Raw genomic sequence first — 17,835 nt, forward strand, 5'->3', positions numbered from 1 at the left:
TTAGCACTCACACTCTGGGCCCTAGAGAATTGCGCCTCTAGCCTCATTTGAGGGTCTGATGGGAAGGAACTCAGAGGGTGAACACAAAGGCCTGGGTTTCCCACTTGGCTTTCTCTTCTGCCACACACACCACAAAGCACAGAACAACATCGCCGCTCATGTCCTCAGGTGTGCACACCCCAGTGTGCATGGGGGGCCTCCAGTGTTCAACAGCTTCCGCGGGGCCTCAGCCAACTCCAGGCACAGACTCCCTGCTCCTGGGATGCTGGCAACGGGTGAGCGCCTCTACCCCTAGCTCTGGGGACACCAAACCCTTCCTCCCCAGCCCTGCAGCCTTCCCTGCTGGGCAAGAAGCAAAATGTACGAAAATACTTTAATTATTTCTTTGAAATGGTTAAGAAATAAGGTCATCTTGTTTTATCTTTTACAATCCCAGTAAAAAAAAAAAGTTCACATTCATCAGGCCCGAGCCGAGCACCGGCTGCTCAGTAGAAACGCTTATTCCGCTCCTGCCGTTTCTGGAACACCACGGCCCCCACCACAGCACACACGATGATGCCCAGGAGCGCGCACAGCAGCAGCAGGAACACCCGCCAGCCCGTCAGGGGTCCGCTGCGGAAATTCCCTGTCGGGTCATCCACGTTGTCTGAGGGAGAAGAAAGGGCAGAGTGAAGAAGCCCAGTAAGAGGCATGTGGGCTCCTGGGGCCAGAGTGAGTGCAGCAGGCCAGCCAGGTGGGGTTATAGCCCACAGCCACCCTTAAGGTGGAGGCCAAGGCCCACTCACACTGTCATGGTGAGGGGCTGGGGAGGGGCAGGAGGTGGTCCCATTGGCACCCATGGTCCCCAGGATGGAGGCCAGTGCTCCTGCTACAAGAAGCCTGAGTCTACCCAGGGGAGGCCCAGGACCTGCCTTCAAAGCCTGCCCCGCCCAGCAGTGGTCCGAGGTCCCCATCTGGAGAACTGTAGCCCTGGTAAAGGCTGCCTAGACACACACCTGGATGAATTCAGTGTCTCCTGAGGGGGTCTTTCCCAGGTCTTAAGTCCCCACAAACTGCTCACTACTCTGGCCACACCACTCCTCTGCCCACTGACAACACTGGTGACTTATGTCACACATGGTACCTCCTGTAATTTTAACCTCTGTGGGATGTGGGTCTTGTGTGCTAAGAAAGTGACTTTCTCCAGTTCACCAGGCTGTGGGTGGAGGAGCTGGGATTTGGACTCAAGTCTATTTGCCCTTCAGAGCCCAGGCCCTAATCTGCGGCAGCCCTCCACTGCACTGCGGAGCACCCTCAGGCAACTCCCTCTCAGATCACCTGAACACCAGCCACAGCCCGCCGACATCCTCCTTTCCCGCACACTGTGACCAGGGCAGGCCTGTCTCTATCTCTGCGAAATAAGAGCAACAGCCGCCAACTGAACCAGAGTCCCAAATGGAGGCGCTCCTCATGTGCTGCTGGGCCTCTGGGTCCCACAGCGCCCTCTGTCCGCTTCTCTGCCTCAACCCCTACACTGAGCCCTGGGGCAGTATCCAGCACACCACAAACATTGCTCTATGGTGGGATGTGTTTGGTCCCCAAAATGTTGAAAAGCAACTTGGACCTTAAAAAACTGAAATGCCCTACTGAATCTTGGACCCCTGCTCACACCCCACATAGTGGCATGGGGCTAGGCTAAAGCTGCACCCCAGCTCACTTCATTCACTTGTCAGGCCTGGAGGCATGACCTGCGGGTTCTTGGGGTAGTTTTCACTTCTCCAACCAGAACCCTTGCTCTGTGAGGATGAAGTAGTGGTTAATTCGTGTCAAGGGAAAAGCCCAGGCTTTGGGTTTAACAAAAAGTCAAACCATGCCTTTACTTTTTTAGAGTTGAGGAAACCCGAGGGTTTAGCTTCCCTTGACCAGGTGGCAAGACCTACTTCCCAGGCGCTAGCTGAGACCCCACATGGGCAGTATCAGTGTCATCTACATCAACAAACTATCCGCTGTCCTAGCACCGAGCACAGGAGAAGCAGTACCCGGAGCTCACACATCTGCGCCTCAGTGCTGTTTGATGATCAAGAGCCCAAGCCGCAGCCACAACCGCAGATGAATCAGGGCCACTTGTCAGTCACCTGGGCCCAGGCATGTACCTTTGGGAGACTTGAGGAAATTGACACTGGGCTCAATCTTGGTCCAGTCGATGTTCTCCTCATCAGGTGTGTGCTCCACCATCAGCTGGAACAGCTTCATGGAGATGATGTCATGATTGTCTGCAAGACAGAGAGTTAGCTTGCTAAGGGGCGTGGAGCTCTCCCAGGCATATGGCCCATGTCCCACCCCAGAGGCGCTGCCCCGTCATGTGAGGGGAGACCAATGCTCACACCCTTCGCCAGGCCTGTTTTATTCCCAATGACCTCTAGTCACCCTAGTGGGCACTATTCCAGAATATGACCCATGAGAGGAGGCAGCATGGAGAGAATAAAGCACAGATTTTTATATCAAAAACTCCCGGGTATAAAATTATAGGTCTGCTCTCGTCTCTGAGGCTCAGCTTCCTTGTTTGTAAAACAGGGCTAATGATCTTCATCCTGCAGTTATCAAGGCAAGTAAATGAGAAAGTCCATGTCAGACGGAAGGCACGCCACCAGGCAGACAGTATTACTTGAACATGGAAGTAGATACTGCTCCACGCTGATTAAGCTCGAGCCTCCTCTGAGTGGGCAGCTGCAGGACAGTGCTGTCACAGAGACCCAAGCACAGGACGCAGATGAAGGCTCAGCCCCATATGCGGCCAGCAACCATACCAGAGGCTTGGGAGAGGCCAGGGTCCACTGAGCAAGGGAAGGAGAGAAGCTCTGCCAGACACCCATTAATGATCCCACTTTTGAGATCGGGAGCTTAGGCTCCAGATACGGGTGTCAGTGAACCTGACCCCAGCTCTTACCTCTTTAGCTGACTAGAACCTGAGGAAAGGCTTTGTTTAAGATGGGGATGCTGGAGTCTGGAAAAGGGGGAGCCTAAAGAACTGTCAGAGCCACGCAGTGCCTGACAGCCAGTGTGCACAGCCCCTGAACAAGGACAAGGAGGGACCTGGGTCAGACTGCAGCTCCCATCTGCACCCTTCCTGGGTAAGCCTGGAGAAGCCCCTTCAACTCTCAAACTGCCAATGGTGTCAGCTGCGTGAGGGAGAAAGGGAGAAACATCATGTAACTACCCAGCGTCAGAGGCTGCTAGTCATAGCGCCATGACGCAAGCTCAGACACTCCATGCATGGCCACCCCCAGCACTCTCCAGTAGCCTCAGAGACCATCCACCTGCCACTGCACCGCTCTGCTCCCAGAACCATCTCAACAACACAGGCTGAAATACTCTTAGGTAAAACTCAAAAACCAAGACCATGGTGGAGCCACATGAAACAACGAGCAACGACAAGATTATCTACATTAGCCAAATTGTGGAAACAATCCAAGTGCCGAAGGACAGAGGAGTGGGTTAGAAACTTGTGGCATATGTACACAATGGAATACTACTCAGCTAGAAAAAAAGATGAACTCTTGTCATGTGATACAAGTAGGTGGAACTGAAGGGTATAATGCTAAGGGAAATAAGTTAAAAGGGGAAAGACAAACACCACATGGTCTTAATTATATGTGGAATAGAGAAAAACAAAACAAAGGATCAGATAAAACCAAGCCAATAACAAACCCTAGAAATCTGACTGCAAAACTGAGGCAACCAGAAGGGGAGGGTGACAGGCGGGATCAGGGAGGAAGGGGACCCAGTGGAATATGGTAGAGGATAACTGGGGCTTCGCGGGTGGGCACAGTGTGAACGTATAAGCCCCAAAACAAAAACAATGAGATAAACCAACTTTATCTCAATAAACACAATCAGAAAAAAGTAAAGTTAGACGTACTGTCACAGAGAAAGATTTTCCCTCCTAGAAGTCTAGTTCTACATTTAATCAATGTGCAGTGAATCAATACATTTATTAGATTCTCTGTAAACAAAAATCACAAGAAGACACAAGTAACCTTGTGTGCCATAAATTATCAATTGCCTATAATGAAAAAAACCTCAGACTGGCAACAAGCTGGTGATTACTGAAGCGGGTAACAGGAGTGAAGGTCTTATGAGACCATCTCCCCTCTTTTGGTTATACAATGGGATTTTCATATTAAATGGGCACTCTGGTCAGGGAAGGCTTCTGGACAGTGACTGGAGGACAGGCCCTGGAAGGCTCCAGCCTGGGTAAACAAGCCCTCTGTAGGTGCCTCCACACTGCTTCCTGATTCTGGTCAGGACTGGCCCAGGAAACCAGGAAAGAGGCCACCTGGGAGGTGACACCTGAGTGTAACTTGGAGGAGCTGGGGTGAGACAAGCACTGAGGGCAGGGTGTGTCTGAGAACAGCCGGAGGCAATGTAAATTGTGGGGGTGTGAGGTGGGGACACACAGGAGGGCCTGACTGACCACTGCTGGGATGCATGGTGGCCTGGACTTAGAGGGAAGGGAGGAGTGACGAGGCCTCAGTCAGCTTTGATGGGGCGCTCTGGCTGAGCCAGGAAGGCTGTAGGGTCTGGCATGGCAGGGGAGCGCCCGGGAGGTTCCAATCAGCGCAAATGAGAGAAGATGGTGGCCTCAACCAGCTGGGGAGTAGAGGAGGGACAAGCGTCGGCCTGCTGTGCTGTGAAGACAAAGTCAGCAGGACTTGCGAGTGGGTGAGAAGATAGGACAGAGGAAAAGAGAGTGCAGGAGCCCCGGGGGGCACACATGCTGACAGACACAGGATGAGGGGAAGAAAGCGGGCTGAGACTGGAACCAGATAAGGAAGTTCAAGAAAGCAAGCACGTGGCAAGCTCCTGCCAGAGCAGGGGCAATCAAGAGCAAGCGGCTCAGTCCAGCACTCACCAGACAGGTCACCAGTGCCAGCCGACGCGCCAAAGTAGTAGCCGGTGGGCAGGCGCACGCCGGTGATGTCGATGCAGTTCTTCCACTCGTTTTTGTCCTCGAGGTCAGTCATCACCTGCAGCCGTCCAGCAGGTCAAAGGCGCCCCAGGCACAAGGCCACCCTCCCGCTTCCCTGAGCCCCTGCAGAGCGGTGCTCACCGTCAGGCGGCCCCGGGAGTAGCGCACAGCCAGGAAGGTGTCGTGCTCGCGATTGCGGAAGTCAGCAGTGCAGCCCGCCAGCTCGGTCCAGCGTCCATCCTTGCTGTGGTCGTAGGACAGGGAGCCATTGTTCACCATCACCGAGATGTACGGGAACACGCGCTGAGACCAAGACACCGGTTACTCCAAGACCCGATGAGTCTGTGAAGGCAGCAGGGACCCCCACTGCCCTGATCCCTAGAGGCCCCAACTGTGCCAGGGCCTGGGGGAAGTTCTGGGGCCCAGCCCCCAGCCCACCCTGTCCTGCTCTGAGGGCAAGAGCAGGGGCCTACCTCTGTGGTATCATCATTGGGATATGTGTCCAGAAAGATGGCTAAGCCATGGAAGTTGTCTTTGCTTCCAAACACAGGACCTGGAATTAGAAGGAGATTCTCTCGTAATGGGAGAAACTGGAGTTGTCCCACAGGAGGTCAAGTAATGCCAGTGTGGGTGGGGGCGAGAGAGCTCAATCTGCGGTCAGGAAAGAGAAGAGGTCTCCAAGGTGAGTGGTCCCAGGGGTAAAACAAAGAAGACTAAAGTTTGAAGCCTGAGATGAGGGGACAGCTTGTGGCCATGAGCTGAGGTGTCAGGTGACAAGGGGGAACCCAGCCTATGAAAAGCAGGTGGATACACAGGAAGGATCCCACATTCTCAACTGGGAACTGGCAACTGCCTGTCACATGCCAGAGAAGAAAGTCTGTAGACTTTGCAGATCACACAGCCTTCCTTGTTTTTGCTTTTAAAAAATAACTTTTTAAAATAGCAGAATGATACAATACATTCGTACAAGACCAGGCCACACAGAGGTACAGAGTTGAGCTGTGGGATCCAACTGCTCTTCTGCCTGAAGGGACATTCCTCCCACCCGCAGACCCCGAGGTCCCAGGTTACTGGAAGAGAAGCAGCAACACCCTAATGGAAGGTGCAGGGGTTGGGAGGTCCCTGAACACAGACACTACCACCCATGTGAGCACCGTACTACCTGGCACCAGGCGGTCCCGGGTATACCACAAGGCGATGCCGTCTCCATGGAGATTCTTTTTCCCTACGCCATGGACTTTGAAGTGGACGTGCATCTCCCAGTCCTTGAGGAAGCAGGGCTGGAAGGAGAGCAAAAGGGGGCTGCTCAGAACCCCTGGGGCCTTCCCAGGAGGTGACCCAGCACAGGGCATCTTCCCCACTGAGACAGAGCACTTGGAAAGGACTAGGAGGCAGTGTCACATATGCCATCAAACCAACAGACTCCTCCAGCATTCTTGGCAGGAAGGAAGGGGGCTTCTGGGTCTCACAGGTAAGGTGGAGAGGCCATACAGGATCCCCAGGGGCCTGAGGTCCAGAATCTGCCCAAGTGACTCTAGCCTTCTCTAGTATAATTCACTTTCCTCTCCCTCCACCCTGCTCCTGTTCTGGTCCTGGGGTCTGTGGAAGGATGACTACCCTTGCTTGAACAGGGGTATTTTATAAAAAATAAAACACATTCACAGACAAAAGAACTTGTCCACAACAGTAAGTGGATGGCCCAGGTCTGTCTGACTTGGAAACTTCTGCTCAGCCTTCTCCACATTCAAGCCTTTCACACAAATAGCACCAAATCCCCGCTGGTCTCCCAGTCCCACTGTCTGCCCTTTAAACCACCCTTCAAAACTAAGGGACTTGAGGGCCTCCCCGGTGGCGCAGCGGTTGAGCGCTGGGTTGCAAAGCTGCCTGCGGCCTCTGCGGAACCGGTTCGATCCCTGGCTGCTCCCCGGCCACCAGAGGAGGGTCCCACATGGCGCGCAGCCCTCTCCTGCCGCCCGCTGCTCCCCTCAGCAGTGTACTTCGGTCCTTCTGCCTGCTCTGCTCCCTGCTCTGGCTCTGGTGAATTCTCTCACCCTCCCGCGCTTCTGACTGTACCCAGTGCATGTATAAAACGAAAACAAACAAACAAACAAACAAACAAATAAATAAAACATGCCTCTAAAAAAAAAAAAAACAAAAACAAAAACAAAAACAAAAAAAAAACTAAGGGACTTGAATCCACATCTGGCTGACTCCAAACCCTAGGACCACCTGCCTCCCTCGCAGTCTCAGTCTGGCCTCAGAATAGTGGTGACGCTGAGGCCACGGGTGTCGGGGCCGTGCTCTGGGCCTTTGGGCCACCGTGATATGAGAGAAGACGCAGGCTTCCCAGCAGCCATGAACACAGGATGCGGATCTGAGCACTGCCCACAGCCAGGAACAGCCTGGTCTTAACCATCAGGAAGTTGTTCATGAAAACTAAGGTGTTGACACATACTCTGACAAGAATTCACTTAGGGGAAGTCTGTAGCTGGGTGTGTGAGCAAGTGATGAAACAAAGGCCCAGCAGAAGGGCAAACTAAAACCAGGTATTGTTGACCTACCAGCTTGGCAACTATGGAAAAGATCATTAATATCAACGTGGCAAGGATGGAGAGCCACACACACCCTCACACCACCAGAGGATGGGGAATGCATCTGTGCTCGTGGGGGCAACCTGGCCATCGCAGCTTTTTAACAGAACTGGACAGGTCTCGTTCTGCACTTAAAGGTATCAAAAATTCTAGGAGAGGAAATGAAGTTGCAAAACAGCACCAGTGTGCCTCCTTACTTTTGAAAAAAAGTGATCAGTATATGTGTAAAGAGAGGAAAAAATGAAAGGAACATGAGTCAACATTAACGATGGGTGACTTTGGGAGGGGAACTAATTATGGAGAATGTTTACTTTCTATTTTTGATCTTCATATAATGAATATATCCCTTCTGTAATCAAAAACACACAAACTGAGAATGAAGACTTTATGTTCCATTATGGGTGATCTGGTTTGTGCATTCCTTGGTCCATCATCATTGCTCCAGCTCCTAGCACCAGGAACCCAGGCCATGAGCCCCAGCCCTGGAGCACACATGGAGCTAGCAGGGACCTGCATGACAGCTTGCAAAGTGTGACAGCTCAGCCTTCTCAGTTCTTGACAGTTCACTGGCTCTAGGAGAAACTGCAGATTGAGCTTCTGAGAGAGGGGTAATGGAGAGAATAAACTTTCAAGGACAGAGAGATAAGGAACCCTGAGTCCAAACCCTGCTGAGGGGTGGAAGGCCTGGTGAACCAACCATGCTTTGGGCTGAGACCCCAAGATCACAACCCAAAAGCAAGCAGGGAAAAGAAAAGTCCTTCTAGGGATTGTGGCTCAACTTTGAGTCTTCCATCACTGGAACTGGATTGAAGGACTCACCTAGACCTTAACTTTTACTACATTTTACAAATACATTATCTGGCATACAATAAAAAAACAAAAGCAAATGCAAACAAACAAAAAAATCAGGCATGTGAAAAGACAAGATATGAATAAAACCAAGGTAAGGAAGAAAGGAAAGAAGAGAGTAAAAGAGGGAATAGGTCATCAGAAACTCCAGATATTATCCAAGGAGATATGAGACAGGACTGAGAATTTTGATAGAAAACTAATTTTTTTTTTAAATTACACTACAAAAAAATTCTAGAATCAAAAAGTTAAATAGCTGAAAGTAACCATATTAATGGATAGGTTTAACAACAGATTAAAAATAGATGAGGACAGGATTAGTGAAATCAAAGTCAGTCAGGAAATAAAAATACCCAGAATAAAGCAGAAAGAACAAATGAATGACAGATACAAAACTGTGGATAAAGAGACAGAGGAAAGAGTGAGAAAGTCTAAAACAGGAATAACTGGTGTTTCAGAATGTGAAATGAGAGAAAAAGGTAAAGAAATATTTAAAGAGAAGGCCAAACACTAAAATTGATTCAAAGACATTATGCGACAAATGTCAAGTCCTACAAACCAAAGGAAAAGACTGAAAAGGAAACTGATCAATACCTTTGTTCATTAAAGAGAGAGGAAGGGAAAAAGGAAGGGAAAAAGGAAAATAGACATTCAAAAAGTAAGCAGACACAGGGGTGGAAAAAGACAGATTACCTTCAAAGGAGCAACAATTAGCCTGATACCTTCCTAACAGAAACATTAAGAGCAAGAAGACAACAGATGAATATGTTGTTGAAAGAAAACAACAGCCAACATAAAATTCTATACTGTGCAAATGTATCCATCACGAATGAAGGTGAAATTAAGACAATTTCAAACAAAAAAATTTCAAACTGTCTTTGAGTCTTCAAGGAGAAGAAAAATGACCCAGATCCAAATGTAAAGTCAAAGAACTCAAAAGGAATGAAGAGCAATAGACATGGTAAATATGAAGCTTTGCAAAAATCTAAATAAATAAATACCACCGCATAAAACAATAATGTTTTGTGTGACTTAAATTGGAAAAGTTAAAATAAATGACATGGGGGTAAATGGGATGAATGTGTCCTTGTGTTGTCCAGGAAGAAAAGTAGACAGTGTTAAGACTTTTTGGTAAAACATAATGCATTTTTAAACCTTCAGAGTAATCACTAAATAACTGGGAAATAGGCACATAACTTTCATGCTAATAGAAGAGGAAAGATGGAATAAAAATGAACCAACCAAAAGAAGACTGGAGAGAAAAAAGAACAGAAGACAGTACAAACAGAAATTCAACAGTAAGATGCACCAGAAATTTACTAAATGCAATGGGTAAAATGTTGGGTAACAAAAGAAAACCTAAGGGTAGAAAGGATCTCTCTGTTTTCTTTCTTACAACTGCATTCAAATCCCCAATTATCTGAAAATAAATTTAATCTAAAAAGTAAAGCATTGAAGACTTAAAACTCTTAGAATAGAAAATCTTCACAACATTAGACTTAGATTTCTTGGATATGATAGCAAAGTACACACAAAGACAAATAGATAAATCTAGACAGATTTTTTTCCTTTGCTGAGGTACAGTTGTAGGGAGAACTAAATTAGAATTGTGTGTAAAAAGTTTTCCATCCAGGAGTTTTTCTGTTTGTCGGAGGGTGTGAGTATGTTCCAAACAAACCCATGAAGTCATTCCTGCAGCACATGCTTTTAACTATTTGACTGAGGACCAAACATCCCTTTGTGAGCTTATGGGTATAAACTTCCGATGTTGAGGCCTCCCTGGTGGTGCAAGGGGTTAAGCACCACACTATGAAGCGATCCACAGCCTCTGCAGCACAAGTTCAATCCCCCGCCAGCCAGGGAGCAACCCATATGGTGAGGCAGACCTCTCCTAATTCGCCTGCTGTTCCCCTCAGCAGTGTATTTCGGTCAGTCTGCCTGTTCTGTTCCCCACTCTATCTCTGGTGGGTCCTCTCACCCCCCTACATCTCTGACCTATGCCCCAGCTTTTGCATGTATAAATAAATAAATCTTAAAAAAAAAAAAAACTTCCGATGTTACTATATTTTATATCTCCCAGAGCTATTTAAGCAATAGTATTTATTTATTTTTTTTTTAAAAGATTTATTTATTTATTTATTTATACAAGCACTGGGTACAGTCAGAAGCGTGGGAGGGTGAGAGAATTCACCAGAGCCAGAGCGGGGAGCAGAGCAGGCAGAAGGACCGAAGTACACTGCTGAGGGGAGCAGCGGGTGGCAGGAAGAGGTCTGCGCGCCATGTGGGACCCTCCTCTGGTGGCCAGGGAGCAGCCGGGGATCGAACCGGCGCTGCAGAGGCTGCGGGCAGCTTCGCAACCCAGCGCTCAACCGCTGCGCCACCGGGGAGGCCCTAAGCAATAGTATTTAAAAGGCCACCAGCGAGGCCCAAAACACTGGTCTTATAAATAAAGTCTGCCCTGTGGTTAATGAGCCAAAAAAAAAAAAAGAAAATTTTTGCACCTCAGAGAATATCAACATGAAAGACAACCCAAGAATATTTCCAGGCCTCCCCAGTGGTGCGGCAGTTGAGCTCTGGGTTGCAAAGCTGCCCGCAGTCTCTGCAGCGCCAGTTCAATCCCCGGCCGCCGGGTGAAGGTCCCACATGGTGCGTAGACCTCTCCAACTGCCCGCTGCTCCCCTCACCAGTGTACTTTGTCAGTCTACCTGCTCTGCTCTCCCCTCTGGCTTTGGTGAATTCTCTCACCCTCCCGTGCTTCTGACTGTACCCAGTGCTTGTATAAATAAATCTTTTTAAAAAAAAAAAAGAGTATTTCCAAATCACGTATATGATAAGGGACTAATATCCAGAATACAGTGAATCCTCACTTAATATCTTGATTAAGTTCTTAGAAACTTCAACTTGAGTGAAAAACAGGTCCTAGAATAACTTTGCTTCAATTTGTTGGCTGAGATTTTTTTCTCTCTCATCAATGTTATAACAAAAAAACTTTGATGGGATTTGAGGAACTGCTGAATATAGGGAGTCCCTAAAACTCAACAACATAAAACCCAACTCAAAAGTGGGCAAAGGACTTAAAAAGACATTTCTCAAAAAAAGATAAACAAATGGTCAATAACACATGGGAAGATGCTCAGCATCATTAGTCATCAGGGAAATGCAAACCAAAACCACACTGAGATATCATTTGATACCACTAGGTTGGCTGTTACAAAAAACCAAAAAAAAAAAAAAACCAAAACCCAAGAGAAGAGAAAAAAACAGAAAATAACAAGTATGGGTAAGGATATAGAATAATATTGGGTGTATAAAATGGTATAGTCACTGCATAAACAGTTTAGTGGTCCTCAAAAAGTTAAAAATAAAATAATCATACCCAGAAATTCCACTTTCTAGGCACATACCCAAGAAGTAAAAGCAGGGACACAGACACGCATGTATCGCCATGTTCACAGCATTACACAAGCCAAAAGACAGAGAAAACCCAAGTGTCCATCAGTAGATGACTGGATAAACAAAATGTGGTGCACGCTCAAGTGCACACACACACACACACACACAAATTAGTGTTATAAAGAGATGAACCATGAAGATATTATGCTAAGTGAAATAAGTGAGACACAAATACTCTGTGATTCCATTTATATAAGGTACCTGTAATAGTCAAATTCAGAGACATAAAGTAAAATAGTTGTTTCTAGGAACAGGGAAAGGTGCGGAGGGGGAGTTCCTGTTTAATGAGTGCAGTATCAGTATGGGACGATGAGAAAGTTCTGGAGGTAAACGTGGTGGCACCATAATGTGAAAGTACTTAATGCCATCTAAATATGGTCAATTACATGTTTGTACATTTTACCATGATAAAAAAAATTTGAGGAATTTAATTTTCTTTCACATGTGTAGATATAATCAAAACTCATTTTCTGTTGGTGGTCATTACATTTTAAAAAAAATTGTCTCAATGCCAATGAGTGTCCCACTGATAAGAATGAATGGTTTCGGGCCTCCCCAGTGGCGCAGCGGTTGAGCGCTGGGTTGCGAAGCTGCCTGCAGCCTCTGCAGCACCAGTTCAATCCCCGGCTGCTCCCCAGCCACTGGAGGAGGGTCCCACATGGTGCGCAGACCTCTCCTGCCACCCACTGCTCCCCTCAGCAGTGTGCTTCAGTCTTCTGCCTGCTTTGCTCCTCGCTCTGGCTCTGGTGAATTCTCTCACCCTCCCGTGCTTCTGACTGTACTCAGTGCTTGTATAAATAAATAAATAAATCTTTAAAAAAAAAAAAAAAAAGGAATGAATGGTTTCACAAGTTAAATGATTTAAAAGTATACAAAAACAAAGGCTTAAAATGGTAAACTTGTTCTATGTATTTTACCACAATAAAAATAAACAAAATAACCCACAAAGCCTAAATATATGCTCTAAACAAGAGAGAACTCTACAACAGAAACAGGAAAAGGACAGAAAAAGGTCTGGCTCACAAAGGGCAACCAAAAGCAAGCTCGTGCAGCTATACCAACCACTGTGTAGAAGGGAACTCTTCGAAATGACGAGACTCTACTTACCATGAAGATCTAATAGAGCTCAGTTTCCGTATTACCTAATTTGACCTCAAAATGCATAAAGCAGAAACTGACAGAACTACAAAGACAAGTCCAAACCCAGAAATGTTAACACACTTCTTTTAGTAACTGATGAAAACAAGACGAAAGTGTCAGGAAGGATTTGAACCCAACAAGCAACTTGATCTAAGGGCCCGGGGCACACTGCGCTCACCTGGTGGAGAATCGAGTTCTTTGCGAGGACACAGCACTCTGCAAAAGACCTGCCCAAAAGGTCTCAGCAGATCTCCAAGGACTAGAATCAGAGTTATGTTCCCTGATGCTGATGAAACTAAACTACAGTTGAAAAAAATAATATCTCTCACCTACACAAAAGTCAACCCAGAAACCAGGTTTCAAAATGTCTCTCCAGAGCCCAGGGTACCTGGGAACAAGGCCTGAGGTGACAGCCCCAGCTGGGGTGAGCTGTGCCTTCCTGCAGGGGGATGATTAGGAATGTGGGGTTGGGGGGAGGAAACCCTACCCTCATCCCTCAGGTGTCCCTGCATGTTCACAGGGAGATCAGTTTCAAGAAAAGAGTACACCAGGAAGTTCAGGACGCCAGACTCTCCAGACCCTAGAAAGTCTCCATGGACCAGATGGAAAACTGTAGATCAGTGCACAGAAAGACCAAGATACAGACAACATAAAAAAAAAGACTAAAGAGTTGAAGCAGGTGAGGGACAGGCTGGAACTAATCCAAGAGTCAGCTGATACATAGAGAACACTTTGATGAATGATCACAACATGACTTAGGTTTATAAACTAAAATAAGTTCAAAATACTGAGTAACCTTGTTATAACAAAACGCCCTGCACTCTAGCTGCTATTTATTTAACGAAGCAGTTTCTCAGTGTTCACATCTATAAAAGCAGAGAGCAGCAATGGTGCTGAAGCATGCCTCATTCTGACCATGCACACCCCTCCAGAGGAGGGGGAGGGGACATCTCATTGAACTGCATTTCAATCAATTGTTTTTATAAAGATTTATTTATGCATATAACTGGGGTATAGGCCAGAGGTGTGTGTGTGGGGGGGGTGTGTGTGTGTGTGTGTGAGAGGAATCACCAGAGACAGAGTGGGGAACAGAACAGGCAGACTGACGAAATACACTGCTGAGGGGAGCAGCGGGCAAAGCAGGAGAGGTCTGCTGTGCCATGTGGGTCACCACCCTGGCCGGGGATCAAACTCGTGCTGCAATAGCTGTGGATTGCTTCATAGTGCTGATGTTTAACCTCTTGCGCCACCAGGGAGGCCCCTCAGTCAACTTACTTTTGTATAGTTATTCAAAATTTGTGTAAAGTGTGATGCATTTATTTTGATCAATTGTGTACTAATTATTATAATAAGCCCAAAGAAAATATTAAAACTTAGTTCAAGATCCCAAGAAAGTCAAAAAGTTTAAATTATTATACATATTTTAGTTACAGAGGCATATGACAGGCTAATCAATAAGAGATTTGCATTTAAGACAAAACTGTATGTGGAAAATGCAAAGAAAATATAAGTTTAATTTAAAAAACCTGATGTATAACTTAGGTTTCTTCACAGTATTTAAAATGGAAGGATGAAGGGACCTTGTGCACATCTGTGAATCCTCTGATAAATGCTTCACAATTTTCTGTGCTTAATCATCTGTGCATTTTTTGGAAAAAAGATCACTAGTATTCATGAGATACTCAAAGGGGGTGTATAATTAAAAAAAAAATTGGTAACATTAATCAACATTCTGATTAGCTTCCTAATGCATGGATAAGGTGACTGAAACCCAGAGAGGTTAAATTACTTTGCTGGGGTCTTAATTCCAGCTAGAGTCAAAGGAGGAGCTGACACCTAAGCCTGACCTCCAGGCCACTCTCCTCCCAGAAGTCATTTAGTGATCAAAATCAAATTATTATCAATAGAGGCCATCACCCCTTACCACAAAAGAAACTGCACTGATAGTAAAGTAAGCCTCAAGGTACTTGTGCTTTGCTGTACATGAGCACTGGCACATGCTGTTTATAGTGTATTGCACATTCAAACAGGTGGTTCTCATATGCAAAATAAAAAGCACTTGACATTTGTTTTTTTAAAAAAAAAATCAGTGACTATCAAATGGCAATATTTAGATTCCACTGAATACACTTAAGAGTATTTTTGTTTTTATTTTTTAAAGGGCAATATTTGAAATGTGCTGGAAACTACGTCCTTTGCAAATATTTTCAAGTAATTTTGGATAGTATCTTATAAAAGAGTGCCACTCTTTTATAAGACTGAAAGTATACATTTTCAGTCAATACATCAGCAAAAAGAGCTTAAAGACCACTACTGCAGCCTTCACATGAGCCTCCTAGGCCCTGATCTATGGACCTTATCAGTCCCGCAAGCCTCCTCCTTGTCCTGTGCCCCAGCCAGCAGGGCCTTGGAGTTCTGGTTACAGCTTCATCACCATTTCTCCTCCCCACACCAGGACAGTCTTATCGCGGGCTGAAAGACAGCAGGTGCTCAGGAGTGTTAACTAATTTGGTGCCTCTCCTAGGAGAGGGAGGGAGAGGGACAAAAAAGAGCAAAGTCCAGAAAGCATCTCTCTAGTTCACTGAAGACAGAGGCACACTTCTAGAGAAGCACTGGGTAGAAAATCCTAAGAATCCCAAGCAATTTCTCTCAGGAACTATAGGAAACACTCCAGCCATTTAGGGAGTCCCTGCCAGCCCAATAAGAAAGGTCCCTAGAACTGAATCTGGAAGTGAGGAAAAGAGGTCAAGACAATCATATTCCAGGATGTGGAAATCTGATGAACACTAGTGCAGAATTGCCAGCCCTGTGACATTGTCAAGCCACTGATAATGCCAACCACCAGCTACCTACAACTATAATTAAGTTACTTGTGACTAAACCCAATTTCAAACAGTTCTAGCACTATTTGTACCTTCCTTAAAGAAAAAATACTTCAATGCTATACTGAACTCATTTCCATGAAAAATATAAGGCTACATTATCATTTTTAAAAATTAACTGAAAGACCTAAGACAGAATAATGTGACAGACTGTGGTGACTTGGGGGAGATAAGGTAGTTAACGAAGCACTGTCTGAGTGGGTGGCACTCGATCTGAGACTTAACAGATGAGAAGGAACCAAGCAAGCATGAAGAGCCAGAAGGCAGTGTCCCAGACTGCAGGAACAACAAGTGCAAAGGTCCTGAGGCAAGAAGGCAGCCAAAGAGGCTGGAACGAAACCAAAAAAGTGAATGACTGGAGATGCCAGGGACCAGGGGCCAGACTGCGCAGACATAATTCACGTTTACACTTCACAGGAGACCCCAGGCTCTGAGAATCAGAGCAAAAGCTGAAGAAAGTAACTCCAGATGCCCCTCGCAGTAAGGAGAGGAGTTGCTGAGGCAGATGAGGCAACACAAGGACAGACCTAAACAGGGAAGTCAGCCAGAAGGGACTAAAGAATGGAGAAAACTAAGACACTGGCCAAGAGCGCAGGTTGTAGGAAGGGTACAGACCAGTCAGGTGGGGGCAGGTACAGGTTCTGTTCCAAGTTGCGGCCTAGACCAAAGTTATTCCCCTCTCATCTCTTTCTTGACCTACACTTCCTCAATATGGAGTCTGTACAGTAGCTAGTTTGGTCACCTGTGGCATACCAGCTAAACCTAAGGCTCCCTGACCTTGAGAGTAAAGGTCACAGAAACTAAAACTGCCCACAAATGCAGTCCCTCCATGGTACTGATGACAAGACCCTCAACCAAGCACTGGGGAAGGGGACTGAGTCTGTAAGTATTTCTCAGGGGTTTCCTCCACTGCCCAAGTGGAGGGGGTGAAATGTAGCAAGCAGATTGCTGGGCTTGGAGATCAGAGATATGGGAGTTTAAATACTGTTCACACCATTGTCTGTGTTAGCTCTGCATAACATCACAACCATCTATTTCAAACAGCCTATTTGAAAACCAAATGCAATCATGTACGTTAAGGTCAGTGCCTAACACACAGCAAAAGAGCCAATAAAGTCCCCAATCATTCCCTGTATGCCACTATTGAGAGGGTTCAGAGAGCCTGTGGGCTCCACTGCTTACTTACCATGCGACTTTTTGTAAAGCACTTACAACTAAGTCTTAGCTTCTTGGTCAGTAAAATGAAGATGACACCACTTACTTCACATGGCTTTTGAAAGACTATAATGAGGAGGGTGCAAAATGTCAAGTACAGCTCCTGACACACAGTAACGTCCCGTCATTATTTGTTATTACGGGTGGGCGTGACCAAGATGGGGAAGGGGCGGGGGAGGGAGGGCAAGCCTTCAAACCAAAGGCTGCCGCGGCGGCCGGGAGTGATGGCTTGCTTAACGGTGTGCCCAGCCACTTAGGAACCACTCACCTGGTGGTTCCAGATAGAGCCCTCTTTGCTTCGCTCGTCCGGGGTCAGACGCACATACTGGCTCGTGAGCATCGTGCTGCCTTGGAAGTCCCAGAGGGGCATGGAACTGGAACCGACCCCTGTGGGCAGAGACCGAATAAGCACGTTCTCTGTAAGGCACAGGCAGGTACGTAAGAGGCCATGCCAGGATTGGCCTTGACAAAGGCAAGAAATCCACAGAGCTGCTCTGCTCAGGAGAAAGAGCGCCCCTTTCCAACTCTGTCCAGCTTGGCGCACTCTCACGCCCCAGGCCTCACCTTGGTAAGGTTTGATGAGCGAATGCTCCCGCTTGAGGTGTTCGCTGTTGCCGTCAGTTATGTCTGAAGCCACCGGCCCCAGAAATAGAAGAAGCAGAAATGAAATGGGGCCAGGGCCGGGGCCGGGAAGCCCAGGCCTTCCCGGGCACCGCCGGCCCCAGCCCCAGCGCCAAATCCAGCCTTCCGCCGCCAT

The 17,835-nt window shown here is 47.0% G+C and overlaps 1 protein-coding gene across 1 annotated transcript; it reads right to left on the reverse strand.

Moving 5' to 3' along the window:
- Positions 1 to 411: 411 nt before the first annotated feature.
- On the reverse strand, positions 412 to 17,835 carry LMAN2 (lectin, mannose binding 2; the record flags this gene model as incomplete). Its single annotated transcript, XM_084244206.1, has 8 exons — positions 412 to 646; positions 2,133 to 2,252; positions 4,892 to 5,006; positions 5,090 to 5,251; positions 5,422 to 5,501; positions 6,111 to 6,228; positions 17,347 to 17,465; positions 17,643 to 17,835. 8 exons carry the CDS (start codon positions 17,833 to 17,835, stop codon positions 486 to 488), a joined length of 1,068 nt encoding a protein of 355 aa, XP_084100332.1. The 3' UTR covers positions 412 to 485.

The sequence above is a fragment of the Talpa europaea genome (genome assembly GCF_964194135.1).
Source record: "Talpa europaea genome assembly, chromosome: 9".
In the NCBI taxonomy this organism is placed as follows: domain Eukaryota; kingdom Metazoa; phylum Chordata; class Mammalia; order Eulipotyphla; family Talpidae; genus Talpa; species Talpa europaea.